Source organism: Aplysia californica, unplaced genomic scaffold (genome assembly GCF_000002075.1).
Source record: "Aplysia californica isolate F4 #8 unplaced genomic scaffold, AplCal3.0 scaffold00729, whole genome shotgun sequence".
NCBI classification, from domain to species: Eukaryota; Metazoa; Mollusca; class Gastropoda; order Aplysiida; family Aplysiidae; genus Aplysia; species Aplysia californica.
The window spans coordinates 268,832-289,076 of NW_004797999.1; the positions used below are offsets into that span (position 1 = coordinate 268,832).

The window sequence follows — 20,245 nt, forward strand, 5'->3', positions numbered from 1 at the left end:
TCTCCTCTCGTTGAATCCGAGTTCTTGTTGAATCCGATTTCCACTGTATTGTGTAAAGGTAATATTACATTGTGCAAAAAGCGTAAGTCGCCTACTCTGCCATCTTAAATAGAAAGTGCTGAAAAAAGTAAAACAAACAACCTTTGAAAAACAAATGGGTGAGTTTATTTATTTACGCTGTAACAAACAAGAAAATGCTTTACATGACAAGAAACGTGCAAGTAAGATTGAGGGGTGGCAAAATGGAACTACTATAAACCACCTTGTATCTGATATCAACTGCATGTGATTGAAAATGTGATCATAAATCTATTTTTTTCAAAATACCACAAGTACATGTACTGACCATATTGACATGTATCTTGCTGATGAATAAGAACACAAAAATTAGTAAGAGAAGAATATATGGTTGAGTGTTCGTATTACCTAGTAATGTGTGCTTGAACCCATTCAGACTATTCAAAGAGAATACTGACAGTACCCATACACTTATCAACGTCAGTTGAGTTAAAACTATTTCTTATAGTTTTAGTAACTGTTTTACTGCATTTGCAACACAATTAGGTCACATAAATGCCAAACATTATATAGTATTACAAGAGAGTAACAAACAAACAAAAAAAAGGAGGAAGAGATAAGGACAATAGATATTTGATAGGCAAGAAGGAGCAAACCACACCAGAGCACCCGCCAACCACCCATATCTCTTATGGCTGAAGACTCCAAAGTTCTCAGGATGAACACGCACACATACACCAAAAAAGAAAAAAAAACTCAAATCGCTCTAAGCCTACATCTTTTGTGATCAGTTAAGAAAAAAATTATCTTAAGGATAAGACAAAATGAAAAACAACACAAGCACTGCAAGGCGCAAATTGAAAATGACAGATGAAGGCATAAAGAAAAACTAAAGGGATTTAAAAAAACTTGACTCAAAAAAACGCAACAGTATCACATCTGTGCTTTCAATTATATAATTTTCCAAACGTTTACAAAAAAAGAAAAGTTTATTACAAAGGTTGACACCGTAGTGAAGTCCAATACATGAAGAAAGATGGCACTATGAGAAGGGTTCCTCAAATGGACTTGAAAAACAATGAATTCATGTGCAACGCAAGTACAGGGAAACAAGTGCGAATAAAACAAAACAGTCTTTCAAATAAACAACAGCCTTGATCCCTGTGCCCATCTTTACGTCTCTTGAAAAAGTAAGTATAATGGGCACAGATAACATAAACACAGAAAACTCGAAATCACTGATAGCTCGTAAAATTTGCCACTCCCTGACTGATATCTTTAATTTTTTGCTACAGTCCATGCCGGCTTTAAGCACAGTCATCGGGAGAAAGCTTAAGCGTGCTTAAAGCCGAAGCGTGCTTAAGTGCGAAGTAGACATAATCCAGAGATTTTCATGTAGAAAATTCCCCGTGCTATTTCCTTTTGTTTGTAAGTAGGCCTATAGCGGTCCCGCAAAAGTGTGCACTGTTATTTAGACACCCACCATGGTAGTTTTTGTTCGCTTGTTTGTTTTTGTTTTGTGGTCGAATGGGAAATGAAAACTTAATTTAGACGGCCAGTCACGATACAGGACACTAGGCCTACTGTAACACACTGCCTGTGCATACCACTGCCCGCTGTGCCACTCATACCACCGCCTTCATCCCACCTCGCGCGTGATGCACAATCAGGATTAATGGATAGCGAGGGTCAAAGGTAAAATCTCAGCCAGCCTCTCTTTCTCGTCTCCCCGACTCTCTTTGTATTTTTTTTTTTTGGTCGTGTGTAGCTTTGCCCTAGGCCTAGGCTAGATCCATGTCCGCGTGGACGGCTGTGTGCATCTCTCTGCCTTCCTCTCCGCCCGTGTGAGTGTGTGTGTCCATCACTTGCTTTCTTTGTGTTTCTCTTGACACACTCCACTGCTGCGGTGTAAACTGTGTTCGAACTTCGATGGATCATCATGAAAATATTGACTGTCTTGTAAATGAAGCGTGCTTGAAGCCGAAGTTACCGTGCTTATAGGCGTGTAATTTATATAGCAAAAATTCGGTAAGAGCCGTTTAGCGTGCTTGAGTCCGAAACGTGCTTAAGGCCGGCGTGCTTATAGCCGGTGCGGACTGTATCAGTTCACCTCAGTTACAGATGTGTTAAACACATCTGTCAATCTCCAAGGTGTTTGAGTTATCCCTACCCAAGTGTAGAAACTCGTATATAAAATAAACACAAATGACTTTTCCTTTCAAGTCTGCATAATGTGGATGTGATTATAGATTTTACAATGTCGTATCTCATCATGATTGTGGACACACTTTACTGATGTCAGTAAAATTTGATTGAGGTATCATTGAACATCCTATAACCTTATAAAATATAATTTGCATGTCTGGACAGAAAAAGTTACAAAGATGGTTGTTTTTACATGGTTTCAAGTTATTTCGCCAAACTCAAAATGCATGTTGTACTTCAAATAAAAAGCCTATTTTAACTTCCAACAGAAAATTAAACAAAAACACAGCAAGCAATCTGTCGTTGATCATGCCAATGTGAGCTATAATAACAGATCAATGGAAATGAAAACTAAAAAACTGAACACTGAACTCTTAAGCACTGTAAACAGAAAAGAGTAGAAAACTAAAGCGTGTCAAATCTGACACTTTGAAAAGAGGGAATTGTCAATCAGGTCCTTTACAAACTAACTGAAATTGTTAAGGTATAACTTCCGCATAGCAATTGAAATAAACTTCACATTCATTCAGTAACGAAAATTTTGCTGCTGGATTTAAATAGTGCAGCTGCTGCAATAGCTGGAAGAATGGAATCTCTGATGTACAGCTTCACCACATGTTATAGTTATAGCGTGATACTGACAGTGGCTGTAAAGTTGTACCGCAGACATAATGAGCTCACAACGCAACACAACTGTTCATATTTAACTATCCGTGTCCCTCTTGAAGTGGAATGACAAAACACTTGTTTCCGCTTTTGCAGCAAATCTCCCGGACGTAGACAACACTCAGATCAGGATAGGTTGCTATAAACTCACCAAACATTTCCTGTAAAACAGATCCGTTATAAACCAATGAGTCAATGAGCACTATAGAAGGAACTACAGAGTTCATGGCGACATGCAAAATAATCAGATCTCTCACTCTGGTTTTCCTCTCTTCACCAGAGTGACAAATAGGTTGACATAAACATATAAATAAACGTACATACAGATTAATAAGCAGATAGACAGAAAAGTAAAATAACCATGCACATGGATGGATGGATTGATGGATGGATGGAAGGATGGATGATAGATTAGATGGGTGGGTGGGAAGGTAGGTAGGTAGAAAGATAGGTAGGTAGGTAGGGGGTAGGTAGGGGAGAGGAAGGAAGGCATGCAGGCAGGCAGGCAGGTAGGTAGGTAGGTAGGTAAGTAGGTACCGGTAAGTAGGCAGGTAGGTAGGTAAGTAGGCAGGTAGGTAGGTAAGTAGGCAGGTAGGTAGGTAAGTAGGTACCGGTAAGTAGTTACCGGTAAGTAGGTAGGTAGGTAGGCAGGTAGGTAAATGACAGGCAGATGAAGAAAGCAAGAAACGGCATTCAAAGTGAAGTGGGGGGTGGGGGGTGAGATACATTAAATTAGATGATGAGGGCACATAGCTTAGTCAAGGTATTGTCATGCTTTAAAAAATTTCATGTAAATATAGCAGGACAGTAGAACTACACTCATGTTGTCTTAGTCTTATTCTATAATTACATAGAATACAGTCATTCAAACGTCAAAGCACATCAATTTATGTCCATAGAGCCGCCATCTGTGTGTCCTAAAAGCCCATAATCGATCCATTCTACTTCTCCTTACCCTTCCGACCATAGTTCATGTGTCCATCTAATTTTTATTATACAGCCCGTACCACATACCAAAAGAGTAGGATAACTATTACTACAGTGGAGTCCACTTATAACGAGTCCTCAAGTAACGAGAAGTCTGTTATAAAGACACTTTTCTAAAACCCTGTTTTTTCCCTTCTTGATCTTTGTAAATAAAATACTGCAATAGCACAATCAGACAAACACGCGAGTCGGTTCTAGCGGAATATTGCTTCTGCTGTGCACAGTGCATTGTCAATATATACGTAAAACCTCGCCAGTAGAGAGACTTGTTGGTGATTAAGCGAAACAAAGAATGGGAGAGCCAACATGTGCCAACAATGAAGGCCAGAGCGAAGGAGTGGGGAGGGAGTGGCATGCGCAGACAAGCAGAGCGCATCGCATGATAGGCCAGCCAAGTCTAGATTATATATTTTTTTTATAGTAGAGGGTTTTGCGGCGTTCGCAACTGCATAAGGTCATATGAGCGCCAACAAGTCTAAATTATCTAGGCCTACCATGATTCTCTCTTCTCCGATGCCGGGATGGAGAGGTCCCAGTGCTATGATAAGGGAGGAATGTGTGACGTGCGCAAGCGGACGGAACGCACCACAGGATGTGGTGGGGTGGGTAATACAACACAGCGGATGAGTGGCGAGTTGGCCTAGAGAACTTTCTTTCTGATAGCCAACGCTGAGCTGTAAACATCGCTAGCGCTAGAGAAAGAAACCTGATTCGATTTTTGATCAATTAAGACCAAGAGGTCATGTTGAGCAAAATCATCATCAGGGGAGATAACAAAAAGAAACAAACAGAACACCAAACTCATAGATTAGGTCTACTTTTTTATTTCCCTTGAATTTATAACTGGATCCCGTTTAACGAGAATCCGCTATAAAGGACATTTCACACCTGTCCCCTCCTTCTCGATAATACAGGATTCCACTGTATCTATGAAAAGTAAAGATGGTATCTACATAAAAAGAAGCTTTAGTCTTACTCTTTAAAAAAATATCACAAACATTCTCTATAATCACTGGACTGGAGGCTCTGGTTCAACACAATACAGTGGAGTCCACTTATAACGAGTCTGGAAAAAACGAAGTCTGTTATAAAGCCACTATTCTAAAACCCTGTATTTTTCTCTTCTTTACCTTTGTAAATAAAATACTGCTATAGCGCAATCAGACAAACATGCGAGTCGGTTATAATTATAGAGGAATATTGCTGCTGCTGTGCACAGTGCATAGGCCAATTATATTTAATGTAAAACCTCGCCCGTTGAGAAGCTTGTTGGTGATCTAGTGAAACAAAGAATGGGAGAGCCCATGTTTGTCAACAATGAAGGCCGGAGCGACTGAGTAGGGAGGGTGTAGCATGCACAGACAAGCAGAATGCATCGCATGATTGGCCAGCGTAAGCCTAGTTTAGATTATCAAGGCCTACCGTGCCTCTCACTTCTCCAATGCGAGGATAGAGAGGTCACAGCAATGTGATGGATGGAGCGAATGTGTATGTGTGACGTGCGCAAGCAGACGGAATGCACCACAGGGTGTGGTGGGGTGGGGGAAAACAGTGGGCGAGTTAGCCCAAAGCCCTTTCTTTCTGATCACCAACGCCGAGCTGTCAGTCAACATCGCTAGTGCTACAGAAAGAAACCTGGTTCAATTTTTGATGAAGTAAGACCTAGAGGTCATGTTGAAACAAAATCATCATCAGAGGAGATAACAAAAAGAAATAAACAGAACACCAAACTAATAGATTAGGCCTACTTTACAGTTTCCCTTGAATTTATTACTGGATCCCTCATAGCGAGAATCCTGCTATAGTATAACGGACATTTTGCACCAGTCCCCTCCCTCTCGTTATAACAGGATTCCACTGTACTGACTTTGGAAGACATCAAATTTTACCTTGACTCGAGTCATTTTTGTTTCTGATACCTCTCCGGTAACATCCCCCAAACACCATCCAATGCTTATGTGGAATGAAGGATTCTGAAAAAATAAATAAATAGCATTATTATAAGAACATCAGGAAATGTAGGGAGTGCAGGATACAAATTCAGTCAATACAATAAGTCGTCCCTCAAAACACGTACTAGCGTAAGCCACATTTTGTTAGTTTTGCAGGAGAGACGTTTAAAGATTTGGGCGATTTTCACGATCCCATTGTGACCTCAATTATCCGATCCTGTCCTTAATATTTTGACATAACGTGTGTGGGCCAACTACTTTTCAATTGGCTAAAAGCATCTTTGTGAGAATAGTAGGTTTTGAAGGAAAAATGACTTTTTTGTCGGATACGCTAGTACGTGCTACGACACTGAAAGCCTCAATGTGTGGCTTACGTTACTAGATTGTTGGATACGTTAGTACGTGCTTTTGTATTCTAAAGCATAATGCGCTCATTGCGTGGCTTACGCCTAAATAATAACTTCCAAATAAAAATGAAAATACAAAGAAAGATCAATTTGGTTTAAAATTCACGGGCTGTATTATTCATGACAAATGATAATGTTAACAACAACTCGGAATATGAAGACGTCAACTGTATATGATAAAAAAATCAACTTGAAATTAAATAATCACTGCAGCTATCTACTGCTCAAACAAACGTTTCATTACGGACTATTCTTTACAGAATTTTATTATTATGTACCGACTCACTTTTGTGAAACACTATCCTGTTTAATATGGGAAGCAGTACTTTACTAAAAACAAAACAAACTACAAAAACGTGTGCTAGCATGTGCTCACTAAATTTTCAAATTTGTAAAAAACAAATAATATAATATAGACTCTAGATTCCCGGGAACTTTTCTACTAGAGCCCCACTTAGGCTTATTGGGAACATGATCTTGCTGTAGAGATGTAAATTCAATGTCATATTTCAAAGACTTTTAAGCAGTAACACAGAAATAGAGAAGAAAATGTGAAATTAAATACATTTTGCGTCACAACTTGACTGCCATATACTTAAGCTGGAGTTACACACTAGCGAACAAAGTAGAATAGCTTCGCCCCAAAGGAGATCTTTACAGCCAACTAATCATGGGGCAAGGAAAGATAAAATGCTTTGTGCTCTTCCAGTTTATTTACTAGTGTGGGAACAGAGTGAAACCAAATCAGTAAATTTTTCTCTCGAAATGTTTGTTGGTCCTGTGTTCAGTGTCTGAAGTGCACAGTCCTTTACACTATTCTTTCGTCTCTTGAGGGACAGGGTATTGAAAGAACTGTCAAAGTGGCTCATCTTGTAGAAGACTTTATCTGGCTGTGCTTTAGTGACTCGCAGTTCCATGGTATTGTTCCACGAAAATGTGTCTTCCGTATCGGATCCTCTTCGTGCGTCCAGGATTCTCAAGTCCTTTGATAAGCCTTTAAAATCCAGAAAGTCTTTAGACTGCATCTGATTCACCAGGTAAGGCTTTTGAGGTCAAGCGAGAGACATCACTGTTACTATCTGAGAAGGAAGGAACAAATCCCCAGCCCTCTTCAGGGCATGTCCTATTGCACTGTGTGCAGAATCAACCTCGTTCTGACCATGGTTTGTTTCAAAGAACCTCAATGAAATCTCGTCTAGATTCACACTATTGCTCACTGTATACAACATCATCGAAGGCGTAATCGAATTTTTGTTCAGACCACTGCATCCATCGGCAAAAAGAAAAGCTTTTTTGATGCCACGGTCGTCATAAAATTCTAGGGCACAGTGGACTCTAGTCGAAATTTCCGAGGATACACGTCTGCTTTGTATTTCATCCCAAGTGAAGCAGTGACAATCTCTGTTAGCAATCTTATAGAAAGTCAGGTTGTAGTTCGACAACCTCCTTTTGTAAAAGATGGTGCTCTCCTCAGACATAGGGAGGGAAATGACCTGCTGCAAATCAAAACTTGCTCAGAGAATGTTTTCACTTTCCTGAGCTTCTTTCTTGCATAGATCCTTTATTTCCCTGACCTTTTCTTTTGCTCCCACATGGATCTCAAACTTTTCCCTAAGACCTATCTTTGTTTCTTCATTTCCTTGGTGATAATTGACACAAAGAGAGCACTGGTCTTTCTTGGGCCGATGGATTGACAGATTGTTACTTTTGAATACATCGTTGTATGTAGTGAAGCTTGGTGGCCTTGTCCTGGGTAGCCATTCCTGGATGAACATGTGGTACATGTTCCATTTGCTGAGTTCAGGGCTTAGATACTCTCTTGTTGATTTTTCTCTACAGTAATGAGATTCGACTTTAGGAAATCTGTCCAAGTGATCAGATGTTGCTTGGCGAACAAATGCACCTCTTTCTCTTTCTGCCTCAGATTGCCTCCCACCTTGTTTGTCACTATACCAGTAGAAGTAACTTTGTTCAATGCCGTTCTGGCGCTCTGTTCTGAAATGCCCAAAGTGTTAAAGAAAAACAATTTGCAGACTGGAACAAAACTCTCCCCAACTGTAAGCATGTACTGTCTGGTATTACTTCTTCGTGATTCGCCTTCAGTGTATTTCCTCTTTGTTTTACAGCATTTGACATGTCTCACAAGAAACTGCCGTTTCATTCTTAGATCTCTAAGGGAGTGATACGAATAAAGAACGGCCTGCCTCTGCTCGTCAGTAATTGTTGAGCATTGTTTCTTCTGCTTTGCACACGTGTCTCCTTTACATCTTGCTTTTATGTGTTTGGCGGCCACAGTCTTTTTTGTCTCCATGCTTGTGTACTCTTGTCCCAAATTCCTCTTCATTTTGGCTTCCTTCTGTTTGTTTGATCGGACTACTCAGAGTTTTTCCTTTTTTAACTTCTTTCTCACTTCCCTCCACTGTGTATTGCTCGGGAACTGATCTTTGCATTCTTCCACCCCCTCATCAATGACTGTTTCCTTTGCCTGAAACTGATCGGGAGCATCAGTGTTCACATTCACACCAGCGGGAATCTTATACTTTGAGGGTCTACCTACAGCTTCTACTCGTTGATTTTTTTCTTTTAACTCTCTTGTGCTTTTTCCATGCAGAACACAGGATGCAATCTCTTCATTGAAATGATAAAGCAAAGAAGGATTTCACAATCAGGACAAGCCGCCCATACTTCAGCATTGCATCTTCTGACCTCGCATGTTCCAGGGTTGAATTCCTGATCGCCATCTGAGTCGTAGTCACAGGAGTGGAGTCCCGAGCATTGACTGCCTCACACGAAGCCCACGTGTGTAGTTTAGCTTGTCTTCCCGCTCTGTAGAAGCGCTATGCGATGTTTTGTTGCCATAGGCTCAGCCCCGGCTGTGTGGCTTACGTTAGTATGTGCCGTATAATAAAAACACAACAATGGGTCAAAGTGTACGTCACGCACTAGCGTAACCAACAGTGTGTTAGTACGTGCTGTATCTTTTTGTGGGCAAGTGGGATACGTTCAAACTGGAATCGACTATATCTCAGCTATTTATTGCTCGATTCCTATCATCTTTTGAGAGGATGCAGTATCGGATAAAGGGAATCGCGCGACTGCCGTAACTCGATTTCGGGTCAGATGTGGCTTACGCTAGTACGTGTTTAGAGGGACGAAGTATGGTAATACAGATATTTGTGAGGTAAAACTACATGTACTTCTTCAAAACGTCTTTGCCCTACCCCACCCCACAAAAGACTCGTGGCCTTTGGTGGTGTGCTTCATGGTTAAGCTTGAACATATTTTTTTATCCCTTTCCCATTTATACAAAGATTGACACCATCTGGTTAGTAGAAAAAAAGTGCGTGAAATAGTGTCCAATAGTGTATTGCATGCATACTTAGCATGACAAGTAACTTGCAGATAGAGCTTCAAGGATTATTGATGTAAGTCACTGATCTGAGAGCAATGATGATTTTAGAAATAATGGTAGTGATGAGTGATGATATGGGACTGCGTTAAAGTAATGTTAGCGTTAGTCCTATCTTCCTCTGCTCCAGTCCAATGAGTCACGACTGACGTGGGCAGCCTCTATCCCATTCCCTACTGGAACCATCTTTAACTTTAATGTCACCATGAAGTTCTGAAAGCTTGAACACATGATAAATTTACATCGGAGCGCCTATCACTATTATCAGCTGCTTGCAATCGTTAAATGAACTTATCCCGAGAGAAGAAAAGGACATTGAAAACAACAACTGCCTTTCAGTGCAGGGGAAAAGGCACATCGACAGCTGTGGGTGGTTGGTGAGCACTCTAGTGTAGTTTGCTCAGTCTTTCCTATCAAACATCTACCTTCCCTTATCTCTCCTCCTTTTTTTATGTTTGTTGCTCTCCTGTAACTCCTCTAATCTTCAGCACTCATATGGCATTATGTTGCATGAGCTGTACATCTCTTACTAAAACTAACAAGATGGAATCAACAGAGGGAAAGGAAAGAAGTAAGACAACCAGAAGCACTATCCACACACACAAGTGAAGTAATCAATGACACCATAGCCATATTTAGACACTGAAAATAAAAAACAGAATCAGGATAGAGTAAAAAATATCAGGCAACAGTACACAGTAAACCATCAGTATTTCTCAAAAAATCATTTTGACAGACTGCTATGCAAAGCGTACGAATTGGATTAACAAGTAAATTTCCTCTTTGGAAAGTGGTGACACAGAGTTCCCCACGTCGTATGGATATGATAGTAAAACATGACGTACGGATAAGGTTAACTAAAAGGAGTAAACCAACTTCCCATACAGAATGACACAGAAAAAAAAATGCAAAAACTGCCACCCACCTCATAGTATTCTGGCAATCTAAATTCTGCAAAACTTTTGTCCACAGCATAGACATACTCTCGGAGAAGAGTGTCCTCCTCTGCCAACTCCAGGCATAGAAAAGTTCTGAGGAGTAGGAAAAGGAGCAAGTTCAGACACAAAATCTCTCCTCAAATTATTTTTAAAAATGTAAGACATACAGTACAGATACATGTTCTGTTCTGCAGAAAAAGCCATGAGATAAAGTCAAAACATTGAATAAGTAAAAGAAAATACAGTAAGTTTCTAATTCAAAATTAAGTGAACCTTACGTTCCACAATGTAAAGAAGCATGTATTCACAAGTCAGCTTCCAGGGGCTTTTTCTTTCTTTTTTAAGCCCCAAGTTCTTGAAGAAAAGAATGTCAATGATTGCTTTCAGTTGATAAATTCTAGAATAATATTGCAGTTAAAAGAAAAATGATTCACTTTTTTTCTTACTCTACTGCACATGGTGAGCACAAAGATTTGGAGTTACTTTTTTTTTTTAAGACAATAACAATAAAGCATTTGTTCTTCCCTATAACTGGTCTTTCCCACTGTTTAGAAGTAGTGTTTACTTTTAAATACCGTACTGTGAAAAGTACAACTGAGATACATAAGAAGAAAGCAGGCTGGTTGGGAAAAATCAAGCGTAAAAATTTTTTTCTAACAAACACCCTAGGTCCTACACTTGGATATCTGTTGTATCATTTATGAGACATACGGCATAGTCTCCATTTATTCAAACTTGTACAGACTTGAGCACTTTGCTAGAATCTCTACAAAAGCACGAAACAAACAAGCAATAAATACCATGTCCTGAAAGTTAAAAAAGCTTTCATGTCCAATATCAACAATGCACGATTCCTCTGACCTCCCCCTTGGACAAACAAATATATCCAAATATAAAATCAGTGGAGTGTACCAAAATTCACTGGACAGAAAGGTGAGAGCTCAGCTGTTACTGGATCGATAACAACAACAACAACAACCAAGATTCAAATGTTTCAAAGAGTCAATATTTCAAAAGAAACAGTTTTTTTCTCAAAATGGCTAAAAAACGGCGTAGGCATTAATCTTATGAGCATGACGATATATATAATGCTTTTGCTAAATATAACAGAAACTATTTTCATGATAACAAAAAATTTACTAATAAATTCTAATTTCAACAATGACTAGAAACCAAACAGATAGTACGGGTAGTGGCTAGAACAACAATCAAAACATACCGTGTCTTTTCATCATTTGTAAACATCCTCACAGCTGACAGGTCACTGATTGTCCTATCAGGCAAAAGGTTAAAAAAATGCAAACGGGAGATGAGAGACAATGAACACATGGGACTCTATAAGACTCAAAACTGGATTCTTCACAGGTTGCATATAAACATTTCGTACCAACGACACCACAGCAATGGACTCAACCAATTAAAAGTAACAATTTATGTTAGTGAGAAATAATTTGTGAATGAATTCAAGAAAACAAAATGCAAGTACCACTCAATCCCTTTTCATACACACATTTTTAAGGTCTTAACAAAACATGTTCAACATGCAATAACAAAGATAAAAAAGCAAATATATCAATATCATGCAGAATCAATAATACTGGAAGTTCATATTGTTTTATGAATGCTTAAGTTTACACATCAACTTATAGAGGCGTTTTGAGAAGAACAAACATGGCAGTCTGCCATACAAACCACATCAACAAGTTGACCTGTACCATGTCTAGAAATATCCTGACTCAAAGTTAAATCTTGAGCTTCTGATGACTGAATCAAGATTTATATAATTTATACATACTGAACTATAATTATCGGCTGGGTTTTTCAGTAGTGGAACAAAGTACATCGACTGCTTGTGAAAGACTCTGCCATAAGCCATTTTGAAAAGCGAGGTATGACTGAGTCTTACACTGAGCAGTCAACATTGGGGTTGTTTTTTTTTAATTGCCAAAAATACAATTATGCGTAAAAGACAGTAGCCAGAAGCAGAGTTTCTTACGTCTGTAGAGGCTTAAAGCTTGAGCGCAGCGAGTCCACCAATGGGTCAATCCAGTGGTGGCGTATTGGAACAGTGCGGGAAAGACTGACGTGGAACTCGGGCATGGCATGGAAAGGCACTGGCTTCAAGAAGTTCACTAGGCAGTTCACAAACTCGAAAAACTTTTCATTCCAGCTCACTGATGGAATCCGATAAAGCATAACAAGAAAACCAATTAGAAAAACAACACCACTCTATGGCAATGAGTAATTTCGTTGCAGGTCTTCAATGACAAGACATACACAAAGATATACAGTCCAACCTGTGTAAGACGGCCACGCATTGTCGAGGAGAAAAGTGGTCGTATAAAACAGGAGGCCATCTTAGGCAGGACTTATCAAAATGAAGAAAAACAAACCATTTACTTCTGAGGTCACAACTGGAGGTGGTCTCACGCTTACAACTGCCGTAGAGCTCATTAAAATGTTTATTGTCTATTTGTTTTTTGTTTTCTTTTTTGAAAAAAAGGGAGGGGGGGGGGGGGGAAGGATAGGATAGTTTTTGTTGGACTTTTTGTAAGTTAGCTTTATTATCATTGCTTTAAACAAAATTATAGTTTCGTAAAGGATCAAAACAAAACGAAATGTATCAGACAAGAAAGACCAAGAGCATAGTAAAACAAACTGGTCACCCCCATTCGGCGAACGAGCGACACTGCTGTAGCCAGTATGGGTTGACTTCGATTGTTATGGACTTGGTTTAGGGACTGAGTTGAGGGCGGGGCTTATGGGTTATGACGGATCACACGCTTCCCTTACCAAAAGTTGAAAATTTATTGTTGTCCATTGATCAACTTGGGTAAACACAGGGAGCAGCCTAAGCAACACGACCGTTTCATTCCTTCGAGGGACTGACAATAATGACAGGTGAATGAATTATGACAGTTCGTCGACAGCGCCATGGGAAAACGCATTGTTTTTGACAAAGCCTGGCCGTCTCGGACAGGTAAATTTGGTTGTCCGTTGATACAGGGTGGCCACGTCGCGTTGGACAGGTGCCCGTTTTACGCAGTTAAATATAGAAAAAAAACGCAAGGGAGGAAATGGAAAGCGGCTGTTTGTACAGGTGGCCGTCATGGCAGGTTCGACTGTATATTCATTTGAAGAGGGAAGACCAACAAGCACAACACTATCATTGTAACCCAATCTTTGAGCTCCATGAAACATCAAGGTGGCAAAGAATGGCTGCTAAATCCTCATTTGAAAGGTCAGTACTGAATGGGAAACATAGTATTAGTAAAGTTCTCCGATTCAGACCTACCACATTCAGTTCACAAAATCTGAAATTATTCTAAATTAATGCTTAATTTTAATTTTTTAATGTAAAATTTAATCAAATTTTAATACCTAAAAAAAGCCAACAATAATTTTTTGCAACATTGGATGAAGGGATACAAAAACTCAAGATTAATATTCCGAAAACAAGTCCCACCCATTCTTTTCCTAAATCTGAATTCATATTTCACATCAACACCCCAGATATTGAATTCAAGTGTTCCAGGATTCATATGATAATTCTAAAATATACAAAAACAGATTTTTAAAAGATTAAAATAACAGTTTGTATAACCTTGAATGAATACGTGTGTTGCCCAGTTGCCTTCTACATGGGGAAAAGAACGAATCCTCTCCTCGTGTTCACTTGGGTTATCCTCCCATTTCTGATGGAAACCTCGAAACATCGACTGAATGGAGCTTGGAACAGACAGTTGCTCCAATTTGTCACTACAATGAAACGAAAGTTTGAAATTGTTTATCAAAACCCAAAACAGAAGAGCTTAAGACTAAGAGCTATTCACAGAACAGTGACTGTAAAGCATAGAAACCAAACTGAGAAAAATAATGTGGATCTATGCTCCAAGCCATATGGGTGTGGTGGGAAATGAACAAGCAGACAAACTGGCAAGCCGTGCGCCAGTCAATACTGACATTAAAATGGACAAAAATGATGTCGTGAAGGCCCTTGCCACCACATTTGAAGATAAGAAAATTGAGCATGACTATGCGCCAATCTTACGACTTGAAGACTGAGTGTCTTCAGAGGAAGTGGCAGAACCAGCATGAGGGGATGGAAACATGGGTTATTAACCAAATAAACACCGGAACGATCAGCAGATGGACTCTGAGGTGGATATTGGAGCAGGGAACGGAGCACGTGTATGGCAATGCCCGGAGTGCTATGATGTTGTTCCCAGGGTCAAGTAATCAGGTTACAGAACAAAATAAAGCCTCATGAATAAAATATAATATAAAATAATTCTGAAATAGTGCAGCAAATTGCGCCAAAAGAATTTCAAATGGATGAAGAATCGGCGAAGGAAAATGATATCAGATACTGATTGCCACTTTCTCTTTTTGACTTCTTCTATGGACCAATGCATCATGTAGAAAGGACACACACGTCTCCTGAGGCGATACATAAAGCAATAATGTTAAAGTGGTGCTGGTTACTTTTCAAGCAGTAACAATAACATGAATAAATTGAGTAACTTGTAGCAGAAACTGTTTTTGCAAAGCCAATTTCTTCTAAATACATGCCTACTAACCTTTCACACAGCATGAAATGATTATATTTTATTATTATAATTTGATAAAATCATCATGTTATAATACAAACACTTAAATTTATGTCAACTGGTAATGAAAAAAAAAATCCTGAACTTTGCAGACCCTCTACACACTATACATCATGTGCTTGCGCACAAATCAACCACACTAAAATTTAAAAAAGGGTGCAAAAAAGAAAATTTGGGTAAAAAGTGATTTTTATCCAGCTCAGCTTTCTCTCTTTAACTCTTTATCTCCGGAAAGCAGTTTCCAGCGGCTCGCTGTCAGAACCACTGCGCCTGTGAGCCGCTGACACGGGCACATTCCTTTACGACTTCAACATCAAATTACTTTTCGGCAATTGAGGAAACGGAGTGTCTACATACACGGTAACCAGCAGGGTCATGTACATGGTAACCGGGCATGTAGCCTCAATATCTATGTACACGGTAACGGCAACCGGGTATGTAGTCTCAGTGTCACTTACACGATAACCGGGCAGTTCAGAACTCCAAGTTCAGTTTTTGTCATCCGGTGTTGCCTTCATCCCCACCCCTCCCCCGACTGTACCTTTAAAAAGAATCAATAAATCCCTCCCATTCCGGAGCCCTATACTTCGCAGCGCACAGGCTTTGAATGAACTTTGGTGACCCCCAACCCGTACCCACAATGTGATGCACACGCACAGGTTCACTGACCGGTCACGATGGCGAGCCCGACAAGATGCTTGTATGACTTTCTCTTTTTTCAGCAAGTGACAGCATAGGACAAAATATTGATTTATTTTCATTCCGATTTACCGTGTACGTAGATACTGAGACTAAGAGCCCAGTTACCGTGTACGTAGATACTGAGACTAGGTGAGACTAGGTGCCCGGTTACAGTGTACGTAGATATTGAGACTAGGTACCCAGTTACCGTGTACGTAGACACTCGTTGAAGAACTATCAAAATAGGTTTGCTAGTTTCGATTTAATTACCCATTTAATGACACTTTTGTCAATTTTAGATTTAGCACCAAAAAAAGGACCCCCGGCATAATGGGTATACCCCTTTCAGAGATTTATATAGAATTAATGTGATTTAAGAGATTATTAAATAAAACCGTTCCCACCAACCAGCCCACTGGACGTACTGTGTCTCTATAGTCCTACTAGGCTACTACAAGCGTGAAACAAAACAGTCAAACAAATCAAACAAAATCCCTAGTCTACTATATTTCACAACAGGTGATATGTCAGCTAAGAGAAAAAAATTAGGTAGGTCTACCAAGTAAGCTCTCTAGATCTATGTTGGGCGCGATCTGTCGATTTGCGCAATCCATCAATCACGCAGCGCATTTGGTTGATCGAGGAAACGCACGACAATCCATCGATTGTTGCACATTCTGTTGATCAGCGGATCGCGCAGTGCTTTTTGTCGATCCGTGAAATATATATACTTACTGCGCATTCTGTCGATACTATGTGTATGTCACTATGATGATGAATTGAATTTTTTTTTAAAGAAGAAAATTGGTTTCCTGAGCATGTCAGTCTTTGAGTTTGAGCGTCCTGTTGTTTTGCTTCCAAGATGAGTTGTGTGTTGAACTTAAAGTGTTGACGGTTGAGTGAGGCAGATAAATTGACACGACGTTAAACCGAGCACCTGCACCCACTATTTGGATGGATTTGATTGGCTGAGTACTTCATGTGGTATTCCAAATATGGTCAAGATTTACTGGCTTGTGATAAATTGTTGTGTGTTGATTAAAAATGTATTATATACAAGTATTGTTTTCTTCATTGTTTCCTTGAACAAGAGCACCTCGAGCACAACCAACCTCTCCATTTCTAGCATCTGCGTTTGTCGCGGCCGTGACCCGCGAATCGCAGCCGCGATTTTTGCATAATTTTTTTTTAAAGACAAAAACAACAAAGCTACTTCCTAATATATTAGACATGTATTTTGATAAGTTTTAAGATGTCTATTGTATCTATTTTCATGCGGAGAATATAATAAGTACATTACATACTATTTATATTGCTGTCTGCTGTCTTTAATTTTCCCCTCTTTTTGTGTTTTAATTTTACTAGGACTGTGTAATTGTGTCAAAAGTCAAAAGACTGCACTCTCATTAGTTCTACCCAATAGCAGTGTCTAAGTAGGCCTACACGGTAACCGACAACTCAGGGTCTTTCCACCACCACTGCAGCATCATCATTACTTCCACCACCATTTGTCTTTCCACATGTTGATTTTGTTGAGTATTGAGTTTTTCTGTAAAATTTTTATCACATCGCACAAAATCGACAGCCGCAGCCTCTTCCCAACACCTCTTCCCCCATCATAAGCCAAGAGTGCGATATGGCAACACGCAGTCTCATTGGTCGACAATATTAACTTTGCCCCCAGCAAGGTCAGCTCTAGGGCCTAGTTTTGTTATATATGTCATACGGTACTAATGACGCAGGGAGGGCCAGTTTTGATGGATCTAGTGACTGGATATTAAAGCTCACGTCTCAATTGTTATCATTTATAATTTTAAAAATGTTCAGAAATGCTGGAAATATTTTGAAACAAGGGTCGGAAGTCTTAAAGGACATCATACTGGACTCAAATCAGAGTCCGAAAAGTTCGTTATTGTAATCCTGACTTCCAGTTACTTCCATTCAGTTTCGGTTTGACTTTGGAGAGTGAAACTAAAATTCATGTATTACACTCGGGACGACAACAAAACATAACAAAACTCAGCGGTAAGATCTATAGAATGCGCAACCAAGCCAAACGGATTGACAAAAAGCGCTGCGCGATCCGCTGATCAACAGAATGCGCAACAATCGATGGATTGTCGCGCGTTTCCTCAATCAACCAAACGCGCTGCGCGATTGATGGATCGCGCAAATCGACAGATCGCGCCCAACATCTAGATCTAGTAGACTATAGAAAGAGTTAAGTTGCATCCTGTAAATTTGCCTAAAATAAAAAACCTGATCTGCACTATAAATCTCTCAGTGACCAGGTTTTTTATGTTGAAAATAGCTTAAATAAAGTTCTACAAATTGGACCAAATACCTGTCACTTAATTTCATCTTTTTAGCCTTGGAACCTCCATCATCACAAAAAGAGAATGTAGACCTCGGAACAATACCAGCATCAGTTTCTAATCCATTCGCTGTTGCACTGTGACTTTGCTTTGCTGATGATACTGTCACTTCGTCGACTGCCATTGCACCATCTTGAAGTTCCTGGTCTTGAAAAATATCTTTCGTAGACTCACATTTCAGTCTCTTAGTCTTAGAAGTACTGCCCTGGCCACACTGACATTCATCTGTTGCTAATGTTGTAAGGGTTCCATTTTGCGGGAAATGTTCAAACTGATTACTTTGAGACCTGTTTGTCTGCCTCTTCATACAGTTGAGACAGACATCAGATGAATCTGCAACACTAACAGTATTCGGCCTGACTTCACTTTCATTTTCAGAGTCGGAATCTTCGTAGTCAACTAAACCGAAACACTGCTGGGCCGACTGAGAATTACTGACCTGAAATTCCATGATTCCACATCTAGATTAGATTTAGATAGATCTAGATCTAGACGTCTAGACTTAGAGCTAGAATCTAGACTCTAGGCCTACTGTCTACTCTCTAGAATTTAGTACCGACATTGTTGGTCATTGACAACTCAGAATCACCGAGGCTGAGGTTTTACCTCATTCAGTAATTCAGTTTTCACTGCCAACTATCGTTAGAAAAAAAACTAGTACGATCCCAATATGCACGTCTAGGTATTTCACATAGACTTTACAAGAAGGAGGCTTATCTGCAAGATTTTTGGTCCAATATTAATAATATAAGAACCTATCTCTAGCCTATTCCTCCACAGTTTTCATTCTTCCAGCAGGCAGAGTTGAAAAAACATGAGAATAATCTCCCCTGCAAGGGGTAGATAACTCTCATGTTTGTTATTTAGAGCTTCCGGGTATGTGCTTGTTTCCAGATTTGACAACGAAATATTATTATTCAGCTGGGTTTTGCAAGTCCCTGTGTATCAATTTACCCGCTTTCAAAGTTCAAACGATCACACTTCTTTGAAAGGGAGACTGAGCTTGAAAGTATGGAGAGCATAAAATTGAGAAAACAAATTTGAAGTCTAACAACATAAAAAAGAGAGATAGAGAGAGAGTGTGTGTGTGTGTGCGAGACAGAGAGAGAGAGAGAGAGAGAGAGAGAGAGAAAGAGAGAAAGAGAGAGTAGAAAGACTGAGAGAGACAGATAGAAACAGAGACAGAGAGAGCATGCTCGAAAATGTGACATTACCTTTTGTCTACTAACCCAGCAAATGCTGAGGGCACGAGAATGGTAATATTATTTGTTTGCCTTTAACAATGACTTTAAGGAAGAGGCTAACTGTACTTAATGACGGCTTGACTGCTATGTAGAGCGTACTTAAGTACGGCTAGACAGCTGGGCTAGCCGTACTTATTCTTAATAATAATATGATGGCTAGACTGGCCATAAAAAGGCCTACTGAATTGTAAATACATTTTTAGTTTGCAGTACCTAAAGTATTTGTATTTGAGACGAAACCAGGTGCCTTAATGACAGTGCATGTATTTTAAACCTCCTATTTTCTAATGTTAATAAGGCCTAAGACAAGCAGATCTACGGCTGGACTGTCAGGCTAGCCGTACTTTATGACTGAATTGTAAATGAAATTTTTAGTTTGCAAAGCCTAAAGTATTTGTATTTCAGACAAAACCAAAAGGTGCCTTACTGACTTGCATTATTTAAACCAGAATAACTTCTAGATCTAGATCTCTAGATCTAATGAGACCTGTGTACTCAACAGGTTCGAGTCGATAGGGCCAAACCTAGATCTAGATCTAAGTACGCTAGACTGGCAGTCTAGCCGTACTTACTGGACTCTCAGGCTAGAGTACGGCTAGCCACTTCGTAAAATCAATTTTAACTCCAGCTGAGTGCTGCTCCATTACCATTGTCGGTCTCCGCCTTTGTATTATAGTAGGCCTATGGACTACATGTTGGACTCATTAAATTAGGAGCGGATTGCCATGGTTTGAATCCCAGACTGGGCGTTCA

General features: G+C 39.7%; 1 protein-coding gene across 1 annotated transcript; it reads right to left on the bottom strand.

Moving 5' to 3' along the window:
* Positions 1–2,008: 2,008 nt before the first annotated feature.
* Positions 2,009–19,076, bottom strand: LOC101859046 (U6 snRNA phosphodiesterase). Its single transcript, XM_005108874.3, has 7 exons — positions 18,218–19,076; positions 14,187–14,341; positions 12,579–12,756; positions 11,802–11,855; positions 10,570–10,675; positions 5,766–5,849; positions 2,009–3,050 (listed from the first exon to the last, which is right to left on the bottom strand). The coding sequence occupies exons 1-7, from the start codon at positions 18,697–18,699 to the stop codon at positions 2,931–2,933; spliced, it is 1,179 nt and encodes a 392-aa protein (XP_005108931.1). The 5' UTR covers positions 18,700–19,076; the 3' UTR covers positions 2,009–2,930.
* Between the last annotated feature and the right edge of the window lie 1,169 nt (positions 19,077–20,245).

Excerpts from the sequence above, each read along its gene's own strand:
- LOC101859046 (XM_005108874.3), bottom strand. The coding sequence starts at position 18,699 with ATGGAATTTCAGGTCAGTAATTCTCAGTCGGCCCAGCAGTGTTTCGGT. Across the intron at positions 10,676-11,801 it reads ACAAATGATGAAAAGACACG|AACTTTTCTATGCCTGGAGT; the intron begins GTATGTTTTGAT and ends CCTACTCCTCAG. Across the intron at positions 3,051-5,765 it reads CAAAAATGACTCGAGTCAAG|GAAATGTTTGGTGAGTTTAT; the intron begins GTAAAATTTGAT and ends TCTGTTTTACAG.